The 25561-nt window shown below is 44.0% G+C and overlaps 1 protein-coding gene across 1 annotated transcript in view; it reads right to left on the bottom strand.

Moving 5' to 3' along the window:
• The window catches only part of RASGRF1 (Ras protein specific guanine nucleotide releasing factor 1), a 137951-nt gene extending 117097 nt beyond the window's left edge, over window positions 1-20854 (bottom strand). The window contains exon 1 of the mRNA XM_068274967.1: window positions 20523-20854. Coding sequence (XP_068131068.1) covers window positions 20523-20771 — 249 coding nt within the window. The 5' untranslated portion in view covers window positions 20772-20854. The remainder of the gene's footprint in view (window positions 1-20522) is intronic.
• Between the last annotated feature and the right edge of the window lie 4707 nt (window positions 20855-25561).

Here is a 25561-nt window from a genome sequence, read left to right as displayed (position 1 = left end):
GAGGAACTCCAGTGAAAATAATGTAATAAAAAAGTGCTTCATTTTTACAATAATTATGTATAAATGATTTAGTCAGTGTTTGCCCATTGTAAAATATTTTAAATCCCAGATTTACATTCAGACATTTATTACATGGTGACATTTTTACTGTGGGCAGGTGATGTATTTGCTGCATGTTTTTTTGGCAGTTGGAAACAGCTGTAAACGGCTATTTACCACAATGCAGCAAGGTTCACAGACATGAAACTGCCAAGAGTACGTACTCAGAATTTCTTTGTAGGAGGGGTTTCACCACAATATCAGCCATACAGCGCCCCCTGATGGTCTGTTTGTGAAAAGGAATAGATTTCTCATGTAAAAGGGGGTATCGGCTACTGATTGGGATAAAGTTCAATTCTTGGTCGGAGTTTCTCTTTAATTCAAACGTAACACAAATGCAACTATGTTTGCTAAACAATTGAATGGTGTTAATGGAAAAGGAGCTATGTGATTTCAGTTATCTTGCTGCAGCGAGCTGAAAATCAGATCAAAGTAAGTTCACTGGAAAAGGGCCTTTACGCCACAGGAGTGCTGCCACAGAATTGTATGCTAACTGCAGCACATGGGTTGCTCCTCCTACTTCCTGTTACAGTATATTCTATAGACATACTGTATAAGAGCAGACTCTGTGTCAGCACACCTCTAGCTTTGGCGGGATTTGTGCACTGCCAGTCAGCATTGTGCAGTGGTTCAGTATTGTTTGGGCTTCTTTATCACAGCAAATATGAAGGGAAAATACATATGGCTGATTTTAGTCAGTCATTTTAACTTACATTAATTTTAAAACCAACCATGGTTTCCTCGAACCTCAAATAGTGCTATATCTTTGCTGGTCTCCAGCAGGTATACAATAAAGTAGAAGGCAGTCCATGGGCTTCAAACTTGCTTTAGTTGTGTCCCCATCACATGGACAGACAACCTCCTTTCCCTGAGACTAAAGTGTACTACTGGGGGTGGGGGAGGGAAATATGGTTCATCCCCCCCCCCCCTCCCATAAATACTTTGTGTGGTACCATGCTTAAAAAAAACAAAAAAAAAAACTGCCCCTCCACTCGTTACAAGCTAATGACATCACTGGCACTCGCCATACTCATGTATATGTGGCAGCTGGGGAATGACAAGAAAAGGTGTGTTATAATTATAACCAAAACTATTTTGGTACATATTTCTTCTGTAGCATACAGCAGATACTGCTGTATAAATATCTCTCCATCTTCTCCCTAGTTGTATGCTTTTCCACATTGCAGTCACATCTGTTCACACTCAAAGATTAAGTAACGAGCTGCCCACACTATTCTTGCCTTCAGCACAATGTTCCTATCCTGTTTACCAGAACTTCTTGCCGTGCATACCTGGCCTGTCCACATGGCAGGAAAGAATTCTTTCAACTGACAAATGACACATTAGAGTCGTCTCAAAAGAATACGCTTGCATGCATTGCTATATCGCTTTGTAAAGGATTAGCTTTAACGTGAAAGCATAGTACTGCTCAGAGACTATTCAAAGCACCGCGCTATCTTTCAGTCATATACTTCAAGGTAAAATAGAGAGAAACGGTAGCAGCAGTTAATTGATTTGTGCATCCATTTAAAAATAAATTTTATATATATATATATATATATATATATATATATATATATATATATATCCCTTTGCAGGGGTCTCAAACTCAATTTACCTGGGGGGCCGCAGGGGGCAAAGTCAGGATGAGGCTGGGCCGCATAAGGAATTTCACAATTGCGGCGCATCGCCGCCTCTGCCTGCCCCTCTCACTCTTCCTTCACAGAGAGGGGCGGGGAGAGGTGGCGATCCGTGCGGCGATTGACGTCAGGAGGGACAGAGCTGAAGCTGAAAGCTCTGCCCCTTCCAGGAAATGCCGGCGGTTTGCCCCCCGGGCGATTTGGGGGCTCTGCAGCCCTCGTTTAGCGGCGGGGATGCGGCGGAGCACTGAAGCGAACTATAAGGAAGCTTTTGCCGGTGAGGGCCACAAAATATTGTATCGAGGGCCGCAAATGGCCCGCGGGCCGCGAGTTTGAGACCCCTGCTTTATAGTAAGCATGGCTGTGGAGTTGGTACAAGTATCATCCGACTCTGACTCCCCAAGTTAATGAAACCACCAACTCCAGGTACTCAAAATTGCTCCAACTCCTACTACTCAACTCCACAGCCTTTACAGTAAGGTACCTAGCCACGTAGCTTACTATATGAGACGTTTGCTTTATCAGAATTCATTATATATTCTATATTTATATAGGCACGTGATCAGGACCTGGGGACAGAGTTTGCTATAACCAGTGATTTACTATAGCGAGATTCTACTGTATATATCTGGCCAAGTGGTTTACTATATGAGAGTTGGTCATACATTGTGTATTTATGCAGACACATTTGCTGGGACCTGAAGACAGAGTTTACTATAGCCAGAGGTTTATTATATCAGAGCTTACTATAACACCATTCTACTGTATTGATAACTAACCCACAATGCACCAGCAAATATTACAATATATACCTTTGTACCAGTACCTTTGCACTGCTTCCTACAATTCCTGTCAATACCCCCCATTCTTTTTTCCTCCTTTGTATGATTCTAAATAAACTTGATTGGGCACGGCTTTTACCATAAATTTTCGGTTGATAAAATGATCAATTGTTAGTTAGGCGAGGGTCAAATGTTTCCATTCAATTTGACGCCTTTATAGAGTCGAAGTGTATGGTCAGCTTTACACTAGGTTCGGGGTGTGCAATCCGCTGTGACCTGTAACGATTGCAGAATTATTTCCGTGGTCAGCGCACAGGACGTGCGCTGACACTGCGGAAAACCTCCACAAGCGTATAATTTGATAGAACACAGCTATGGTGCTATGCACCTGTAGAGAGAAATTCCCAACGGCAGATGGAGCTGTGGAGTGCAGACGAACACAGCCTCTGCACCGCCACAGATTACAGATGGGAATTGTACGAGTAGAAGCAATGCAGGGCAAGATCGCCCTTAAAGAGAGTCTGAAGCGAGAATAAATCTCGCTTCAGACGTGGGCCCCTGCTAAACCGCCGCTATCCCGCGGCTTAACGGGGGTCCCTGATCCCCCAAATCCCCTCGTTTCAGCGGGGGGAGCGCTTCCTGGTTGGGGCAGGGCTAACCGCCGCAGCCCTGCCCCACGCGCATCTGTCAGCGCGTATCTCCGCCTCTCCCCCGCCCCTCTCAGTCTTCCTTCACTGAGAGGGGCGGGGAGAGGCGGCGATGCGCCGCTGATAGACGCGACTGGAGGCAGGGCTGCAGCCGTTAGCCCTGCCTCCAGGAGCGACCAAGTCTGCGACCAAGTGTCGCAGTGGGGGGTTTGGGGGTGAAGGGACCCCCGTTTAGCGGCGCTATAGCGGCGGTTTAGCAGGGGCACACGTGCCCCTGCTAACTATGAGCTCTGAAGCGAGATTTATTCTCGCTTCAGAGTCTCTTTAAAGAGAGAGAACACTGAGACAGAATGTATGTGTGTCCACCAATCTAGTCGCCACCCAGCGACGGTGAACACACAACAACGGAAACGAAGTGGGAATGCAATCGCAAGAGTAGCGATTGCCAATAGTGACACAAGACCGAACTAGACAGAGCACAAGTGTAGAGAAAAAGCTCAGAGACAGACTGTATGTGTGTCCACCAATCTAGTCGCCACCCAGCGACGGTGAACACACAACAATGGAAACGAAGTGGGAACGCAATCGCAAGAGTGACGATTGCAAAAAGTGACACAAGACCGAATCAAAGAGCACAGAGACAGAATGTATGTGTGTCCACCAATCTAGTCGCCACCCAGCGATGGTGAACACACAACAACAGAACCGAAGTGGGAACGCAATCGCAAAAGTGGGGATTGGCAAAAGTTACACAAGACCGAATCAGACAGAGCACAAATGCAGCAAGAAAGACGTAGCACATAACAACGATTAAAACATCAAGGAAAATAACAACTGCTAGCTAAACGCGAACACCGCACTCATTCTCAACAGCGAACGCGTTTAAGACACGATCACTGCGCGTTAGGTGTCCAGTGATAAGCGTGCCACCCTAACTAACCAATGAAACACAAACACGAAATAGAGAACGTGAACGCTTGCTAAACGGTTACCTCACCGAGCCTACAGCAAGCGTTCGTACCAGACAAGACAGACAGATGGGGCTACCAGTAGCAACCGCTGCTCAGGCTAGCACCCCTAAGGTAATATACAGAAGGAACCACCGCTGCTACTGCTAGAGCGGATGTGATCCAGACAGACAAACAGATGGGGCTACCAGTAGCAACCGCTGCTCTGGTTAGCATCCCTAAGGCAGAATACAGAAGGAAGCACTGCCACTACCACTAGGGCGAATGCAATCCAGACAGATGGAGCAGCCAGTAGCAACCGCAGCTCTGGCCTACACTCCCAGACAGAGAGAACGATTTCCTGTCGACCGCCGCTGGCGACCAGACAATCGCAGCAGAGAGACAGAACAAGGCAATACAAATAATACAACCTGACGGCACTAGAAGGGATGCCTAGTGCACTCCCAAGGAATACTCTAAGATAGTCTTTAGCAAACAATAGCAAGGCTGACACTCCAGGGGAGTTTAGCAGGAACAAACCATCATGACCAGTCAGGAATTCTGGGAGCAAAAGGTATTTATACTGTAAGCCATCAAAGGGAGCAGCTAAGCAATTTGCATGACAAGTATATGCAAATTCCTCACCAGCAGAGCAACTCTGAAACTTGCAAAGACCTAAAGAATGGACAAACAGCTGTCTGCCCGTGAATTACATGAACATTCCATTTGTATTCAAAAGTCTGTTGGTGACCATTACAACGGACATAGCTTGCTATCTATGGCATGTCCTACTTCTGTCCGGTGTCCATCACTGCTTGACTCGGGACATGTCAGAACATTTCTGAACAAATCCTATACTTCACAAAGGATCCATCAAATTATCCATTTGTCTTCTGCGTCCCATTCCAGGAAATAGTACTTTCCTCTCTCTAGTGTGGACCTAGCCTTAGCCTGTTCACCTATATAATCTCTACCCAATCCAACTGTTTATTTTCAGTTGTGTGATTATGACAGAGTTGATAGCTGGTGCCTAACTTGCTTAGAGGTACAGTAATACAGCAGAATGCGTTGTCTTGGCCAACCACTATTATCACACAGAGGAAGGTGTCCTGCCCCTTTCCCCAAGAGGGTACTTGAACTATCATATCAACTTGTGATTAAACCCAAGTGCTTTGATGAATGTCTACAGAGTACACAGAAAGCTAATGGTGACCCAGAACCACTAGGGGAGTATAGAGGGCTAAAAGTGACCAGAAAGCCCTCTTACTAAAAAAGCCTGGCTAAATATAGTTTTGTCTTCTTAATACAGAAGGTATTTGCAATAATTCAGCCTTGAGTGAGCAGGTGTAATTTCCCATGATGCATCACTTCCCAATATACAAATCATATCTTTAGGCCCCTGAATGAAAGGCTGCATACCCAGAACCGCTGGTGTCTATATCTATATGTTATTACTGCACAAATTAAACCATACATCAGTTGCACATGAAACCACTGAAATGAATAAAACATGAATGTCACAGAAAAACATAACTCAATGAATACACTATTTACTGAACTGAACAGAACGGGGACACACACTCCTTCACTGAACCCTTCAAACTGACTCACCTCTTTGGGGTTCAATCGAACACAGGTTAAGAACCACTGCTCTATGGGATAGGGCTTGGGCCAGAACTACAGAATACCCAGAGCCCCTTATAGACTACTAGGAGTTCTGGTTCACCATGAGTTTGCTGGGCAATCTGTACCTCTGGGTGTTTCAAGTCCCTCACAGTGCCATATTAGTCCATAGCATGCACTGATGAGGATCAACCAATCCGAAACAGTCTGTATGCATGTTGGATTATTGTGGCTCTGTACAATTAACAAACTGACACATCATTGCATTCCCATGGTTCTGGAGGTGTTTAGCTATCAGGGACCACAAAGGGATGATTTGCATAGTCAGCAGTGATGCACTTAAAGAGAAAATGTGCCCCATACGGGGTACTTACCTTGAGAGGGGAAAGCCTCTGGATCCTAATGAGGCTTCCCCCGTTCTCCTGTGTAGCCCCGATCAAGCACTGGCCTCCCAGAAGAATTCACAGAAAACCTTGTCGGTGAATGTGCGGAAGCGTAGTAACGCCTACAGCATGTGGCGATATTAACCTTTAGGATCCAGCGCAGGCGCAGGACCATCTTCCCCCTCGGGTTCCGGCAGAAATAGCAGAGCACGATTGGGTCCACTCTACTGAGCAAGCACGAGGGAGCCAGCACTGGATCGGTGCTGCACAGGATGAAGCATAAGCCTCATTAGGATCCAGAGGCAATCCCCTTCTACCCCCCATAGCACTTTTCTTTATTACAGGTTCTCTTTAAAGGCACTGGAGCCCAGATCTTCTTTCCTCTTATTGTTATTTTTTGCATTTTGGGATTTTAAAACATAGACATAAAAGTACATTGTAGCTTCCCCACTGTACTGTTGTGTTTATGTCAGTATTCAAATGTACTATATGCTGCATTTGTTTTGTGTTTTTCCATTATAGTAAGCACATAAATACTGAATTAAAGGAAATCTAAAGTGAGTAGAATATGGAGGCTGCCACCTCCATTTTATATTTATAAACAATGCCAGTTGCCTGGCTGTCATGCTGAGCAATTTAGTTGTGTCTGAGTCACACCCCTGCAACAAGCATGCAGCCAGTGCAGTCAGACCAGTCAGAGCATCTGATCTGCATGCTCATTCTGGGCCAGTAACTGTTAGTATTAGAGGCCGAGCATCGGCACAGAAGTCAGGCAACTGGCATTGTTTATTAGAGAATGAAGATGACAGCCTCCATATAACTCTCACATTAGGTTCCCTTAAAAATGTCCTACAAGGCAATGGCCATGTGGCTCTATTTTGTTTACATCTCGCCCACAGAAATGTGACCATAAATGAAAATACAAACGTAATTACACACAAAAACAATACGCAATAGGAAGGAAATGCATATAAAAAGCTACATGCAAAATCATTGTGTTTTATACAGTATACAGCAAGTGCTGCAAAGTTTGTAAAGACTGGGGAAGTCTGTGCTGTAGTACGTGGCTCCAGACCCTATACTTATTTCACAATAAACATTTTATTAAGAAGCTTCTACATAGACTAAAACATGCCCTGCCACTCAGCGCCCACATAGGAACAAGAGATGAACTTGAATCCCCAATGGTTGATGTTACCCCTGTTTTATGTATAGCCTGTAATCCAAATCTACTAATGCAGGGCTTTCCAACCCTGTCCTCAAGTACCACCAACAGTGCACGTTTTGCAGAAAACCACTAACATCCGCAGGTGAGGTAATTAATGTCTCTGCAGAGCTGATTAACTGCCCTTGTGGATTTCCACAAAACATGCACTGTTGGTGGGCCTTGAGGACAGGGTTGAAAAGCCCTGTCCTAAAGTACAATATTGTGTTTCCATATTGCTGGGAATACACAATGAGTTTTTCTGGCGGTTTTACTGGCCGATCGATTTTCCGATTTTTTTTTCTGATCAATTTCCATTGTCTTCTATAAGAAAATCCATCAGAAAAACGATCGAAATCAGATTGTATCTATCTGCCAACAAAAACTCATGGTGTATTCCCAGCATAAAAAGCAAAGTTCTCTGTACTTCTCACATAAGGAGCCTGGACATCACAAAATCAAGTCACGGAACCTGCAGTTTTCACCAGAAGTGAGGTGAAAAGCTTAGTAAAACAGCTTACAACTAAGTTTACAACTACTGTATGTCTGACGGTGTGGGCCCACGCATGCACAGAAGCCTTACTGGTGGCCAGCAGGACACCGGGGAGCACCAGAGCTGCAGCAAGGGACCCAGAAGACTTCTAGGGTCTGTAAGAAGCCCTAGGTAAGTAAAAATAGATTTAAATGGTCACCTCGTATGCCTTTTAACCATTTTAGCTGAATAGACGTGACTGTCACGTCCATTCGGCTGCTGCTGGGCTGCAGCGCGCTCCCGCTTGTTTCCATTTACTGATCTAAGTCCCCGGCAGAAAGACCGACGGCTTCATTGAGAAGCCGTGATCTTTCTGGAGAAATTTTTTTTCCCATCCTCCCAATACTTCCTGGAAGTGCATTCACTTCCAGGACTAAAAAAAGAAAAAAAAATTGACTGTGGCCATCTTGTGGCCAAATAGTAAAACTACATCCACATACATTTAACACAAGAAACACACATTATTACATTAAAAAATTAACTGTTTACCTATCACACTAAAAATTACACAAATAAAATTCACCCAATTAAAAAAAGACACATAAATAGTTACCTAAGGGTCTGAACTTTTTTTTCATATGCATGTGAAGAGGGTGTATTACTAATATTTTTTTGATTATAAGCTTGTCAATAGTGATGGACGCAGCACTGAAAAAATGCACCTTTTTTTTTTCCAAATAAAATATTGGCACCATACATTGTGATAGGGACATCATTTAAATGGTATAATAACCGGGAAATGGGCAAATAAATTACATAGGTTTTAATTATGGTAGCATGTATTATTTTAAAGTGTAACTTTCGGGCATAAAATCAATTCTTTATTTTTATCTGGTAAACAAGTAATAAGGATGCTAATAAGGCAATCCAAAAGTTAAAATCTCTATTACTTTTCTTGTTTATAAATGATCATTCCCCAGTTTGCCTGACTCTTATTTGGTACGTTGCCACACAAAGCAGTTGCAGGGCATGCTGGGTTGTCCTTTTTTGCTTCTATACATTAGTTAAAGCCAATGGGTACTGTTTAAAAAATAAAAAAAAGTCAGAAACTCACCTAAGGAGAGGGAAGGCTCGGTTCTAATGAGCCTTCCCTCTCCTCTCCCGATGCCCTCGGTGCTGCGCTGGCTCCCCCGTTCGCGTCCGCCGCAGGGACTTCGGAAGTCTTCGGGAGCACTCGGGCTTCCGAAGACGGGCTGCTCCATACTACGTACGTGCGAGTGCGTCATAGAAGGCGCTCGCGCATGCGTACTATGTAGCAGCCCCGTCCTCGGGAGCCCGAGTGCTCCCGAAGGCTTCCGAAACATCCCTTCGGCTGCGGAAGTGGCAGTATTTGACCGAACTGGTCAAATACTGCCACGGGGGATTCTGCGCGGGACCGGGAGAGGAGAGGGAAGGCTCATTAGGACCGAGCCTTCCCTCTCCTTAGGTGAGTATCTGACTTTTTTATTTTTTTAAACGGTAAACATTTACTTTAAAGAGACTCCGTAACAAAAATTGCATCCTGTTTTTTATTATCCTACAAGTTCCAAAAGCTATTCTAATGTGTTCTAGCTTACTGCAGCACTTTCTACTATAACAGTCTATGTAATAAATCAATGTATCTTTCCCCTATCAGACTTGTCGGCCTGTTTCTGGAAGGCTGCCAAGTTCTTCAGTGTTGTGGTTCTGCTATGAACTCCCCCTTCCAGGCCCCTCTCTGCACACTGCCTGTGTATTATTTAGATTAGAGCAGCTTCTCTCTTCTCTCTTATCTTTTACAAGCTGGATAAATCTTCCTCTGAGTTGGCTGGGCTTTCACATACTGAGGAATTACAGACAAGGGCAAAGCTGTTTGCAGGAAGAAAAGAGCAGCCTGAAACTTCAGTGCATGAGAGCAGAAGGGGGAAAGAAACACACAAATGATCTCTTGAGATTTAAAAGGAAGGGTGTATACAGCCTGCTTGTGTATGGATGTATTTTCTATGTGTGGACATACTGTACATCAACCTACTTCTTGTTTTGGTGGCCATTTTGTTTGTTTACAAACAAACTTTTTAAAACTGTTTTTAACCACTTTTAATGCGGCGAGGAGCGGCGAAATTGTGACAGAGGGTAATAGGAGATGTCCCCTAACGCACTGGTATGTTTACTTTTGTGCGGTTTTAACAATACAGATTCTCTTTAAGTCTGAGAGGAAATAAAGAAGCAAAAAAGACAACCCAGCATGCACTGCAACTTCCTTTGTGCGGCAACGTCCCAAATAAGAGTCAGGTAAACTGGGGAATGATCATTTATAAACAAGACAAGTAATAGAGATTTTAACTTTTGGATTGCCTGGTTAGCATCCTTATTACTTGGTTACCAGATAAAAATAAAAAATTGATTTTTGATTTTATGCCCAACAGTTACACTTTAAAGCTATAATGGCGAAAACTGAGAAATAATGAATTTTTAATTTTTTTTTTACTCTTCCTGTTAAAATGCATTTAGAAAAAAATAATTCTGTACCACCCAAAGAAAGCCTAATTGGTGGCGGAAAAAACAAGATATAGATCAATTAATTGTGATAATTAGTGATAAAGTTATTGGTGAATGAATGGGTGGTGAAAATTGCTCGGATGCATAACGTGAAAAACGACTGAGGGCTGAAATGGTTAAAGGATACCTTAGCTCTAAATCCTGGCTAGTACCTGATCAGCAAGGAATTCAAGACTTCCTAGCACTGCAGGATGGCCCCTTGAGCACATCCTTAGTGGCTGCAGCACCTGGGCGCTTTGAGTCCAACAGGAGAAAAGCGCTATACAAATCTTCATATTATTATTTCATCTATTTAAAAAGGAATGCCTTATGTGCGTATGGGGATTTGTGCATGGTCTTACCGCACCTCCCATACCCCGGCGTCACCCTCCATTCTCCTTCAATGTACCCTGTTCGGCTCTCTCTGATCGGTGACCTCCGACCCGGACATACTACGCTGCCCATGCCATGTCCGCTGTCTTGCGACCTGCGCTCACATCATATGTAGTCGCCAGAGATTTCGGTCGTAAAGCGTTTAAGCGGACATACTTGACATGCGCAGTGTAGTATTTCTGGGTTGGAGGTCACCGACCATCAGCAGAGACAGAACAAGACGAATTGTGAACTCTTGAGCGGGGTACACATGTAAAATAAATATCATTGCAAACCGAGGAATCAATCTGCCACATAGGTTTGGCAGGAAGGTTTTAACAATCGATCTTTCAAACTATGGTGTACACACACAAACGATTATTTGTATTATCAGTGTTGATCGTGTTGATTATTTGTTTTCCAAAGACTTTTATCTCATGTGCGTATGCAACTTTAGTGTCTTGAAGTTAAGATATGTACCCACGTCACGATTTTGCAATCGATTTATCCCACTACTGACGTTTTTTGCACGACGAGCGATCATTTCTGCGACATTGGTAAGTGTGTAGGCAAAAAACAACTGTCATGGCTGATCGGCTCCCACGCAAGCTGTCACAATCGTTTGAACTCTCGTTCATGCCCGTCGTATGCCGTTGCGTATTCCCACGGATAGGAAGATGGATTGCGGAATGCTCAACCACAGGGCCGCGTTACTGAGCGTTTCCTGATCCATCTAGTATGGGGCTTTACAGTATAAGGAGTGAGACACTTGTAACGCACTAGTGTGAAAGTGGCTTACAGCTGTACTACACATACAATTCATAAAAGTCTGAAGACATGTCCTACCTATCTGCAAACAGATCTGGATTTAGAAAAAAATGCAAGTGAATAGGCACTACCCAGGCTGCTGAGATTAGGTTTATACAAAGCTACTTAATTGTTCTTTATTGATCATGGATTCCAAGTGACCTGCAGGACAAATTAATTGCAGCAAACCCGGCAATCAATTACAGCAGAGTAGTGGTGACTGATGGTAATGCAGTTGTGTGATCAAGAATTATGATGTAGAATAGGCCTTGCTTTTAGGGTTGATTTACTGGAAGCATTGACAGCAGTACACCATATATAACTTCCTTTTCATTAGTGCATACATGGAAAAACAGCACAGGGAAACTTGGATGCAGAGAAAAGCCTAAAACGGCTCTAGCTAATCTTTTTTCTCTAATCTATTTCTCTACTGATTTCCTAATTTCAAGACAAACAAAATTCTGATGAACAAATAAACACACAGCTGCAGATCACAAATAAACATTTGATTGTGTTTTAAAACTTGGCTAAAATATAGTAATGGAGATTTTGCTGAAATTATTCTCCTTATACTGTACATGGATCTGATAACAGAGGTTCCTGTTGTAAAGCAGTTATAGTTCCAGGTCAGTCATCTAAAGGTGCCCATTAACTGTACAATTTTTACTACAGATTCAATCTTTCAATACAATTTTTATGCTCAAATCATACAGAAAACTGTGCTGTGTGTGGCGCAAATCAATGTGAAAGGATTATTTGGTTGATTGGAAAAGAAACACATATTGATCCGAACTTTATATTTTATGATCAAATTAGAATATAAAACCTTTTTAAATTGTTCAGTTATTGGGAAGAATCGATAACTGCCTTCCTATTAGTTATCATTCTTCAAATCACGTTGCAAGATTTTTTCCGGCGTTTTGCAGGAGTGATTTTTCCGCGATTTCATGCGCAAAAATCACTGAACACTGTGGCGATTTTGCCGCAATCGCATTTAGCGCTTCTATAGCACTGCAACGCAATCGCTGGGAAATCGGCTGAAAATGGTGAAGCCAAATCGCGCAAGTAAGAACGGGCCCATAGGGTTTCATTACGATGCGCTTTTAAAAAAGCGCTAGCGTTTGAGCGTTTTGCCGAAATCACTGCAAAACGCTCTAGTGTGAATGGGGCCTTAAAATCTGACAAAACCAACAGGTTTTGTTCAAGCCCATCTCTCATGGGGGATTCTCAGGCCTCATTCACAGTGGGACTTTGCGGAGCTGCATTATCAACTCTTATAACGCAGCTTACTGCACTGCAATGCTAATCCTGTGGGACGTTCACAGTGCGAAGTTAGCGCCGTATTGTAACATGTAGTGTTACGATAACACACTGCTTGCAGTGTGTTACCTCTAAATGCACACCTTACTAGGTACAGGAAAGCATACTTTTCATTGCCTGTTTGAGTTACTGTACCTACTGTATACGACGGTAAGCAGCGTTAATGTGCGTTACCACTTTTATTTTGCGTTGTCCTGCGCTGAAGTGAGCTTAGTAACTGCACAATAGTGCAGTTAGAAGATGGAACAATCTAGCTGAGCTGACCAGAGGGGTGGACAATAAGGGCAGCTCAAGTTGCAGAAACGAATGCCTCCTACTGCTAAATGGATTAGTCTGAGTCGAGTCAGAAAGGTAAATCTTCCGACATGACTCTAAAGGCTATAGATGGATAATGGCATTGTTAAAAATCCTTTTGATCTGCCACAATACATGTTATTAACATTGCTCCACACACAAATAATTATATGAAAGTGACAAAAAAGAAGATATTAGCCATAGTGCCCCTTTAACTGAAAGATTTTTCATAATGCACCGCTATGGAGAAGAAATAAATGCATAACAAGTGATTAATGGCCTGTTTCCACTACATGCGGATTCTGGATGCAGAAAAAACTAACTCCAATGAATGCCTATGGGCCTGTTTCCACTAAATGTGATTTTTATGATGCAGCTTTCCCATAGGCATTCATTGGAGTCTGTTTTCTGCACCCAGAATCCGCGAGTAGTGGAAGCAGGCCCTAAGTGTAAAAGGACCCTATAGTATAAATGGGGCCTTAGACTTGGCAACTGCCATTCAGGAAATGTTTTTTAAAACAAAGAAAACCCTGAGAATTCCCCATGAGGAGATGGACTAGTACAAAACCTGTTGGTTCTGTCAGATTTTAACTGCTTTCTCTTTTCACTGTAGTGGTCCTTTAAAAAACAAAAACAAAACCCCCTCCATTTTTGTGAGCGCAGTTTTTCTGAATGCTGTCATACTGAACACTGCTTATCATATTCCTATAATTAATTGACCTAGCTTTAAATGTAAACATATACTTTATACAGGTGCTTTAAAGAGAACCGGAGATGGGTTTTAAGAATGCTATTAGGACACAGAGGCTGGTTGTGCAGAACCAGCCTCTACGTAACTCTCTGACAGCAGTGCAAGAGAAGTGCACTCTCCACGTATCTCTCTGGCAGCAGTGCAAGAGAAGTGCACCCTCCACGTATCTCTCTGGCAGCAGTGCAAGAGAAGTGCACCCTCCACGTATCTCTCTGGCAGCAGTGCAAGAGAAGTGCACCCTCCACGTATCTCTCTGGCAGCAGTGCAAGAGAAGTGCACTCTCCACGTATCACTCTGGCAGCCACTGGAGAGATACGTAGAGGGCGCACTTCTCTTGTGCACACTGGCCGCGACTGGCCAAAGTTACGGGACCCGGTACCGGCGATACTTAAGACTGAGGACGGCGGCATGGGAGCGATTTGTGCGCATGGGGCTGGAGGAAGCTCCAGATATGTATAAAACTTTTAGTTTATATCGTACCTGGTTTCCTTTAAGCTCCTTTCACACTGCACGTGTTGCATTATGTCGCAATGAACACTATAATAGTATCGCAACGTGTTGTAATTATATCTCTATGCTACATTCATATCGGGGCATCAGCAGTGCAGTGCAATGTTGGAATAACGTGCACCATGCTGTGTGTTTACTGGACAACGTGCACGTTTACAGTGGTAGTGAAGCATACTTCAAGTGGACCTGAACTCTTGCACAGGACAGAAGGAAAACGGAGAAATGCAGCCTGTAGAAGGAAAACATAGAGACATGCTCCCTGTATCTATTTAGAGAGTTTAGCCTGTCTAATTCCCCCTCATCTGTGACTAATCACAACTGTAGTTTGATCTTTCAGCTGAGTCAGCTGGCTGCCTCCGCAGAGCAGCTAATTTGTAAGCACAGGATATTAACCCTATGTCTGCTTCCATGAAAGCAGGAAGTAAACACACTGCAGATGTATTGACGGATCTGTATCAGCTGTAACAAAGAAATGTTTTTCTTTAAAGATGTTATTATGCTATTGCTTATATTTTATAGCCGAGAGGAAGTTCTGTGTTCAGGTCCACTTTATTGCATAGTTCACAGTATCCTTTGTATCACACTGCTGATGCACAATGTAACTTTTCATCAGCACTGGGTAGAAGGTATCACCGACTAAACCTTAAATTCACATTGTGGCAGTTCATATGAATATAACTCAGTATCGATGGAAAAGTTCACCCGTAATAGATTTATGTAACAGATGTGCATTTTATGTTCTGCTATTTGATTTTATTTTTAACTACTGAATCTGGTGAATTTATTTAATACTGTACTCAGGTTATTCATTACCTATTAAACTTTATACAACTGCACTACTATTCTCAGCGCTGTTCATCCCCATATATATATCCTACCACAGTGATCTGCAAACTTGGCTCTCCAGCTGTTAAAGGGAACCAGAGAGAAGCACCCTCATATATTTTACCATATATTTCAGTGGGAACATTAGAGAAAACACCTACCCTGCTTTCTGTTTCATTATTTACTGTTCAGGTTGCTTCTTACCAGCCCTGATAAAATCCCCGACTGAGCATTCAGTCTGGCTTTGTTCAGGAATCTTTATAGCTGAGTCTGTCTTCTGTGCTGTCTTTTAAAGCCAAAGCCTGCCCCCTTGTGGCTCTGCTCAGGAATCATTATAGCTGAGTCATTATAGCAAAGCCAGACTGAATGCTCAGTCGGGGATTTTATCTAGGCTGCTAAGAAGCAATCTGAACAGTAAATAATGAAACAGAGAGCAGGGTAGGTGTTTTCTCTAATGTTCCCACTGATATATATGGTAAAATACATGAGGATGCTTCGTCTCTGGTTCACTTTAAGGAACTACAAGTCCCACAATGCATTTGCCTTTATGAGTCATGACTATGGCTGTCAGACCACTGCAATGCATTGTGGGACTTGTAGTTCCTTAACAGCTGGAGAGCCAAATTTGCAGATTGCTGGATCCTAACAGGGCATGCTTTTTTTACCATTAACTTTGAAATGAATTGTTCCTGGCATAGACCATTGTCACTGAACCCCAAAACATTATAAACTTTTTAACAACTACTTGTATCTAGGCCATTTTCTCACATAAATAAACCTCTGTGCACAGTACGTGAAATTCAAGATCTTTCCTATCCCCAGCCTTTCCTAGTGGATTCACTAATTGACAGATTCACACCCATTGATATTTGCTCTTCTGCAGTTACTTCAGATGGATTCAGATATAAATGCATGTCAATTCATCATGATAGTTTCAAGTAATAACATAAAAGTGTATACTATGTAAAACTGAGCATTTACTGTTTTAAAAACTAGAAATGTACACTAGTTGGTGAAGCGAGACGGATATGAAGGCTACCATATTTATTTCCTTTTAAAGTGATCTTTAACTGACAAAAAAGCAAGAGTTTCACTTGCCTGGGGCTTCGCCCAGACGCCTGCAGCTGTCCTGTGCCTGCGACGTGCCAAACCGATCATCTGTTCCCCCGCCGCGTCTTACTTTTGTTTCTGCCGAGTGGTCAGTTGGCAGTCCACTGCGTTTGCGCGGCCCTTGCCATGCATATGCTTTTAAGCATTCACGTCAGCAAACGCGTCCTGTGCAGGCGAAGTAAGCGAGAACCTCTTACTGCACCTGCGCAGGAAGAGTTCACTAATGTGAATGCGTACGAGGATGCACGAGGCAATGGCTACGCGGGTGCAGTGGACCGCCGTCTGATCAGTCGGCAGAAAGAAAAGTAAGACGCGGCGGGGGAACGGAGGACCGGTTTGGCACGCCACAGGCACAGGACAGCTGCGGGGGACTGGTTGAAGCCCCAAGTGAGTGAATTTTTTTTTAGTTAAGGATCACTTTAAGCAATACCAGTTGCCCGGCTATCCTGCTGATCCTCTGCCTCTAATACTTTTTGCCATAGACCCTGAACAAGCATGCAGCAGATCAGGTATTTCTGATATTTTTGACAAATCTGGCAAGATTAGCTGCATGCATGTTTCTGGTGTGATTCAGACACTACTGCAGCCAAACAGACCAGCAGGGCTGGCAGGTAACTGGTATCGCTTAAAAATAAATAATATGGCAGCCTCCATATACCTCTCACTTCCGTTGACTTTTAACTACTTTGGCCTCCTGGACGTACTGGCTACGCCCAGGAGGCCATGAGCGCGTCCGCGTGCTCCCGCGGCCGATCGCGCGTTCCCGGCCGCGGATCGTTAGCCCACGAATCAGTGAATCGGGCTATGGTGCCCGATCACTGATTCCTCTCCCCCGCAGAAAAAGCGACAGCTTCTCTCAGAAGCTCCGCTTTTTCTGGCTGTTGCGTCCCCCATGCGTCCCTCTAAGCGTATGTTACCCTTAGAGTGACGTCATGTAAACAAACTCATGGCCGCCATCTTGTGGCCAAAAAGTAAAACTACAACTAAAAGTAAAAAAAAATAAAACTCAACACACATTTACATTATAAATGTACTGTTTACATCCCACCCTCCCAAAAAATACCCAAATAAAATGTTTAATATATAAAAAAAAAACATTACAATAACAAAAAAAAAATGTAAATATTTACCTAAGGGTCTAAACTTTTTAAATATCAATGTAAAGATTAAATATTTCTATATATTTTTTTATTTTAAACTTGTAAATAGTGATAGATGCAAAACGGAAAAAATGCACCTTTATTTCCAAATAAAATATTGTCGCCATACATTGTGATAGGGACATAATTTTAACGGTGTAATAACCGGGACATATGGGCAAATACAATACGTGAGTTTTAATTATGGAGGCATGTATTATTTTAAAACTATAATGGCTGAAAACTGAGAAATAATGATTTTTTTCCGTTGTTTTCTTATTCTTCCTGTTAAAATGCATTTACAGTAAAGTGGCTCTAATGTACCACCCAAAGAAAGCCTAATTGGTGGCGGAAAAAAACAAGATATAGATCAGTTCATTGTGATAAGTAGTGATAAAGTTATAGGCTAATGAATGGGAGGTGAACATTGCTCGGATGCATAAAGTGAAAATGACTGAAGGCTGAAGTGGTTAAAAGGGTATCACATATAGACATATACTGTAACCACAAATAAGCAGCTTGCACGGTTAAACTGATTTGCACCAATTGCCTTTATTTAAAAGCGTTCTGCATATCTAGGGTTCTCTGCCCAAGGCCTGGTAACCTCCTGTCAAGGATTAGAATTCAGGAAAGAAGCAGTCAGTTTGCTGTTGTAAGCTATACAGTATATTATTTATTGGCTGCCACCTAAGGGAAATTAGCCTGGACACACACAGCTCAGGTCATGCAGTCCTGCTCTAAACTTACAGCTCCTGCTATCTCTAACTGCTGTTCATCTAACCCTAGGAATGCTGTGTAAACATTTTGCCTACCCATCCATGATTCTCAACTAAAAACACCTGCTTATTCAGATCTCCAGATACCACCACAAGGCCACACATGGAAGTACTGTGCATACACCTGTCTATGGTGGGGCATTATGCACTTACTTCAACCAGGTGTGCAAACAAAGCATACTCTTACCAGTCCTCACACTACATAGTGATCTAATTCTCCATCTAATCCATGAAGCTTGCCTAAATTTCCACTTGCTTTTCATTCTGAACTTATCTATCCTCTGGCAGCAATATACACCTGTACCACCCCCATACATCTACTGCTATATACACTGGTGTCATCACTTATACTAAGCACACCTTCCTGCTGGAGTTATGTGTCTCTCCCACCCACAGTGCATAGGACACACTCATTCTCAGAAGAACTGAAACACTTGTGCCTACCATCCTATACTTACCCCTAAACAACCTGACAGGTGTACCTGTCTGTCCAGCTCCTAAGTGTCACCATTGTTGCTGTATATACCTGTATGATTCCTTCCTAGCCTGTCTATTCATGTAGATAGCTCCCTGCGCCAATGTTTCAGCCTAGGTGTTGAGCCAGCCTACATGCATAAGCAAAAGAGGTTAGGTTAGTGTTAAGCATTGGAAGGGTGAGGTTAGTGTAAGGTAATAGGAGGGCTAGGTTTGTGTTAGGCACTAGGAGGGGGGTTAGTGTTAGGCACTGGGGGGGGGGGGGGGGAATAAGTGTTAGGCATTAAGGAGAGGTGGGATAGTGTTAGGTAATGCAAGGGTAGGGTAGGTTACTGTTGGGCCCTAGGAGAGGGTTAGTGTTAGGCACTAAGGAGGGAGATTAGTGTTAGGCAGTAAGAGTGAGGGTTAGTGTTAGGCACTAGGAGGGGGGTTAATGTTAGGCACTGGGGGGGGGGATTAGGGGTTTAGTGTTAGGTAGAGTGGGGGTTAGTGTTAGGCATTTAGGCGTGGGGGTTCATGTTAGGCACTAGGAGGGGGTTAGTGTTAGGCACTGGGGGGGGGGGATTAGGGGATTAGTGTTAGGCAGTAAGAGTGGGGGTTAGTGTTAGGCATTAGGAGTGGGGGTTAGTGTTAGGCATTAGGAATGGGGGTTTGTGTTAGGCACTAGAAGGGGGTTAGTGTAAGGCACTAGGACGGAGGTTAGTGTTAGGCACTGGGAGGGGGGGGGGGGGGATAAGTGTTGGGCATTAAGGAGGGGGGGTGGATAGTGTTAGGCAATACAAGGGTAGGTTACTGTTGGGCATTAGGAGGGGGGGTTAGTGTTAGGCATTAGGAGTGGGGGTTCATGTTAGGCACTAGAAGGGGGTTAGTATTAGGCACTAGGAGGGGGGGTTAGTGCTAGGCACTGGGAGGGGGGGGGAATAGGTGTTAGGCATTAGGGGGGGGGTGGATAGTGTTAGGCAATACAAGGGTAGGTTACTGTTGGGCATTAGGAGGGGAGTTAGTGTTAGGCACTAAGGGGGGGATTAGTGTTAGGCAGTAAGAGTGGGGGTTAGTGTTAGGCATTAGGAGTGGGGGTTAGTGTTAGGCATTAGGAGTGGGGGTTAGTGTTAGGCATCAGGAATGGGGGTTTGTGTTAGACACTAGTAGGTGGTTAGTATTAGGCACTAGGAGGGGGGTTAGTGTTAGGCACTGGGAGGGGGGGGGGGATAAGTGTTAGGCATTAAGGGGGGGGGGTGGATAGTGTTAGGCAATACAAGGGTAGGGGATCAGTGTTAGGCAGTAAGAGTGGGGGTTAGTCTTAGGCATTAGGAGTGGGGGTTAGTGATAGGCACTAGGAAGGGGGTTAGTGTTAGGCACTAAGAAGGGGTTAGTGTTAGGCACTGGGGGGGGGGATTAGTGTTAGGTATTAGGAGTGTGGGTTAGTGATAGGCACAAGGAGGGGGGTTAGTGTTAGGCTCTAGTATTGGGGTTAGTGTTAGGCACTAGTGGATTGGGGGGTAGGGGGGTTAGTGTGAGAGTATGAGACAGGTAAGTAAGTGTAATAGATGTTTGTTCGAATATGTAGGAAAATTCGCTGGACAGAAGATATCAGGGGTATGTAGGTTAGTTCAACGATGTAGGCTATTTGGTTGTAGCCCCCCCAGTCCCAGCACTGTACACCTGCAGCATCCCACGCATACTGAGTGCTCCTGCCTCCACTGGCCACTGCGTATGACAGTGCAGCTCTCAGGGCCCTGCGCACCTGTCCCCAGGCATCCCCCCCCCCCCCCAGCAGATTGGGGTATATACCTGTCTGTCCGGGCCCCCCTTGGCCCCCCGCTCGCAGCTGCATCCCTCCAGCAAGTAGAGCGCACACGGGCGGCCGCTGGATTCGCTCTCGAAGCAGAAGAGCAGGTTGTGCAGCAGCGAGAAGCTCCGGCTGTGCCAGCGGCTGTTGTCCGAGCTGCGCTTGCTGAGGATCCCCTTGCGGGTCCCGTCCTTCCTGGCCAGCAGCCCCAGGTATATGGCATGAGCCTCGTTCAGCCGGAGCCGCTGCATCTTGTGGCCCGGGCAAGGAGCCCCGCCCACGCTCCCGGTGCCCCCCTCTCTCCTCCTGGCGTCCGGTACTCCCGAAGATCCCGGGTACACCCTCCCCCGTTGTACGATAATTGCACTCCTCCCACCTGTACGTCCCCCTCCGAGCACTCGCTCCTCCCCCCCTCCCCTGTCCCGGTGATCTCCGGCGAGCGCGGAGGTAGAGGAGTCACGTGACGCGGCTCGGGCAGCGGCGATTCAGCACCACGGACAGAGCCCAGCCCACGGCGATGGGGAGAGAGGAGCCCCCAGATAGGAGGGGGAGGAGGGGGTTCAGGTGGGATGTACAGTATTAGGGCTAGGTTAGGGGGACAGCTGGGGAGTCACAGTCTGCGCCAATCATCGGGGGTCCTGGGATGCTTTGTAGCACCTTTTTACAACCTGCTATGAAGCTCTTCTAGCCATCCATCCCTGAGCCATCTCAAGCATGCACAATGTGTGCAGTGTACGTAGATCTATAATAGATCTGGTAAATGAAGGCAGAAAACCGCTGTTCTGTACTGTACATATATATATGCACGTAAAACTTCATTCTAAAATGCCATGATTGCACTACATTTGGTTACATAGGAACATTCATGTACAATGTTGCACTGCACAATTATTATTATTATTGCTTTATAAAGCACCAACATATTCCATGGCGCTGTACAGAGAACAAACATAGTAATACAGCCAATGATATGCACCAACTATAGATATATAATTACATAATTCAGAATTGGTAGACGTCATAGTAATTACAGTGATAAATGTAACATGATAAATACATTGAATAGCAAATTCCTAGACACAAAAGGGTGAGAGAGCCCTGCCCTTGCGAGCTTGCAATATAGAGGAATGTACACACCGTGCAATTTCCCGTTAGACTATGGTGCCCATACATGGTACAGTTTTTTATTTTTAGATTAGATCATTTCGTTCGATTATTCTGTTAGATTGAATATAAAGATTTTTCCAAAATGTCCGATCAGATTTTTATTGACAAAATGGGATAATCGTTTGTTTTTCTTGATCAGAAAATATATATATATATTTTTGACTTCATTCAATTCGATCGTTTTGGTTGAAGAAACAGGAAAATCAAACGTTTTTATTGTACCATGTATGAGCACCGTTAGAGGTAGAATCGATAATTTCCAATGGTCTGTTTTGATTTCCGATCGTTTATTTCTGATCGATTTTGTAAGGAAGTGAGCAGAAAATCAATTATTATTTGGTATTTATATACAGCTCTGTACAGAGTATAATGTCTTGTCACTTAATTGTCCCTCAGAGGGGCTCACAATCTAATCCCTACCATAGTCATATGTCCATGTATGTATCGTAGTCTAGGGGCAATTTAGGGGGAAGCCAATTAACTTATCTGTATGCTTTTGGGATGTGAGAAGAAACCGGCATGCCCGGAGGAAACCCACACAGACACAGGTTGAACATACAAACTCCATGCATATAGTGCATATATGTGCCACCATGTTGCAGTGATCAGAAAATCGATTGGAAATAAGTTTGGACCTGTCTGAAATGATCAATTTTCCCTATCGATCTCGCAGGAAATTGCATGGTGTGTACCAGGCATAACAGACAATGGAGAAAGTGCAGCAGTACTAATTGGAGCATGAATTAGATGCAGCCACATTTTGCAGTTCAACTAGATAACCACATGTAGCCTTATCAGGGTATAGTGCTAACCTATGGAGTAGGTTTATAATAAAATTTGGATTGTGTGTTGCTCTCACTGGACCCCTTATGGGCTCGTTTCCACTATTGCGGTGCGGAATCGCCTGGATTCCACCGCTGATGAAATCGCATGCGGATGCAATTCCCCATGCGTTTTTGCCGCGAATTCGCATAGGTGAGGGTATATGCGATTTTAACCACGTCACTGCCTGTGTGAATTTACATTGGTACCTATGCGAATTCGCGGCAAAAAACGCATGGGGAAACCGCATGCGATTTCCCTATTAAATACATTGCATGCGATTCGCATGCATTCCACTCGCAGGCGAATTCTGCGGCTCTTTTGTGCGTTTTTTCACCGCTGAAAAAAACGCACCTCAACAACGCTACAGTGGAAACAGGCCCATCCACTTGCATTACATGTGCATTGGACGCATGCGGATTCACGATAGTGGAAACGAGACCTCACACATGTCTAGTAAACTGGATGGTCAAGTTAGTCAATTTTGCAGGCTTCGGTGTGTACTGTTATTTTGGAATGCTACAACAAAGATACGTTTCCTTTCACGCCAGGTAGGCTGATTTGGGACAGATTTGTCAGGTAATGCTTACTCTATTAGGGCTGGTGCACACCGAGCGGCTTTTTGGGCGTTTTCAGATCCGCTTGCGGCTGCGGATCTGCTTGGTCAATGTATCTCAATGGGGTGGTGCACACCAGAGCGGCAGGCGTTTTGCAGAAACGAAAAATGCCTGGGTGAGGCATTTTTTGGATTTCGGATGCATTTCTGCCTCAATGTTAAGTATAGGAAAAACGCAAACCGCTCTGAAAAACGGCACTTCAGAGCGGTTTTGCAGGCGTTTTTGTTACAGAAGCTGTTCAGTAACAGCTTTACTGTAACAATATATGAAATCTACTATACTGAAAACCGCAGCAGCAATCCGCAAAACGCTAGCAAAACGCCTCATAAAAATAAAAAAAAGCGTTTAAAAATCTGCTAGCGTTTTGCGGATCTGCTAGCGGGTTTTGGTGTGCACCAGCCCTTATTGAATGTTCTAGGGTGGCGTCACGGTGCTGTTATAGAGCAGTTTACTGGGAAGTGATGTAGTTTGTGCTTGTGTTGGGTGTGCATGCTGCAGCCTCACTTCCCTGGCTGATGAATTCTAGAGTACAGAGATTGGTGCAATGATCAGACTGAGAGACACAGCTATTTATAGAGTCTTGTCGCCTACACACTTCTAGCAAACGTCTCCCAGCATCCTCAGCATAGAGAGGAGAGGGTGGGGGCAACTTGTGGGAGGAAGGAGGACAGAGGCTTCTGGAGACACAAAGAAATTTTGTCTGTGTGGGTATAGATTATGTGTATCAGCATCCTAACATATACTGTATAGGGGATAGGCACCTCCATAGATATTGTGTGTAGACCCATGTGTATTGGGGCTGATCTACTACAGCAGACTGAGCAGAGATGCACAGTGAGGGTGAATAGTGTTTGTGTTCCGTGGTTGATACAGTAGTGCTGACTGGCTGAGTTTGTGTCCCTGCGCGTCACTGTTTCCACGCGCCACTGTTTCCACTGGAAAACACTGACCTTCTTAGTGGCTGAACTCTAAGATGCACTGTGCTGCATGGGACCTGCTAACATGCTGATAGATCATCTGCAAGACACAACATTTACATGTTGAAACTTCTGTAAATACAACTACAGTATATCTAAGTTTACTATGTCAGAAATTGTCATACTCAAGCACACAATGGCCCACTTTTGAGCTACCATCAAGAAAGAAAATGCATTGAATAATTTTGCCAGAACTTTTCCACCTACTTTTGGTATTTTTTTTTTCAATTGCAGTGTTAACATTTTTATTTTAAACAGAAGATTAAAAATTATCTCCCAGGAGAAAACTTAGGTGAAAAGTGATACTTTTTCTCCTGAGTTTTCTCCCAGGAGATACGTTTTCATCTTCTGTTTAGAATAACTTTTTGGCACTTTGCAAGTACAAAAAAATTAAAAAATAAAAAGTAGGTGGAAAAGTGCTATAAAAACATGTTTAAGCATTGTCAGGTTTGCTGGTGATGTGAAGGGCGTTTTATTGAAACGTTTGAAAATATTTTTACACCTTGTCAATAAAGTGCATTTTTAAACCACCAGCAAACATGAAAGAACTCAAAATAATTTTAATAGTATTTTTTCACTTCCTTTTGGGTACTTTTTTAATTGTAAAATGCTGAAAAGTTATTTAAAAGAGAAGATGAAAATGATCTCCTAGGAGATAACGCATGACCGGGCAGGACCCATACGGGACGAACCTTACCATCTACTTAAAATAAAGCTGTGACACCCAATTGGAGTTTAAAGGCCACAGCTTTAATACAGATTTTAGATAATACAATATAACACGACAGTAACATTGACATGCATTAAGCAATAAGAAGAAAACCGTGTAAACCGCGCTCAGACAGGTCCCGTGACAATGCCTTTCCTCTTCAATAAAACATTCCTGTCACTGGACCTCGCCATTGACGACATTGGTAAAACATTCCTGTCACTGGACCTCGCCACTGACCACATGGGTAAACATTCCTGTCACTGGACCTCGCCATTGACGACATTGGTAAAACATTCCTGTCACTGGACCTCGCCAGTGACGACATGGGTAAACATTCCTGTCACTGGACCTCGCCAGTGATGACATGAGTAAACATTCCTGTCACTGGACCTCGCCAGTGACGACATGGGTAAACATTCCTGTCACTGGACCTCGCCACTGACGACATGGGTAAACATTCCTGTCACTGGACCTCGCCACTGACCACATGGGTAAACATTCCTGTCACTGGACCTCGCCACTGACCACATGGGTAAACATTCCTGTCACTGGACCTCGCCACTGACCACATGGGTAAACATTCCTGTCACTGGACCTCGCCACTGACCACATGGGTAAAACATTCCTGTTACTGGACCTCGCCATTGACGACATGGGTAAACATTCCTGTCACTGGACCTCGCCACTGACGACATTGGTAAAACATTCCTGTCACTGGACCTCGCCACTGACGACATTGGTAAAAC

The sequence above is a fragment of the Hyperolius riggenbachi genome, chromosome 3 (genome assembly GCF_040937935.1).
Source record: "Hyperolius riggenbachi isolate aHypRig1 chromosome 3, aHypRig1.pri, whole genome shotgun sequence".
In the NCBI taxonomy this organism is placed as follows: domain Eukaryota; kingdom Metazoa; phylum Chordata; class Amphibia; order Anura; family Hyperoliidae; genus Hyperolius; species Hyperolius riggenbachi.
The sequence above is the reverse complement of the archived record's forward strand: the minus strand, read 5'-3'. Positions and strand labels throughout refer to the sequence as shown.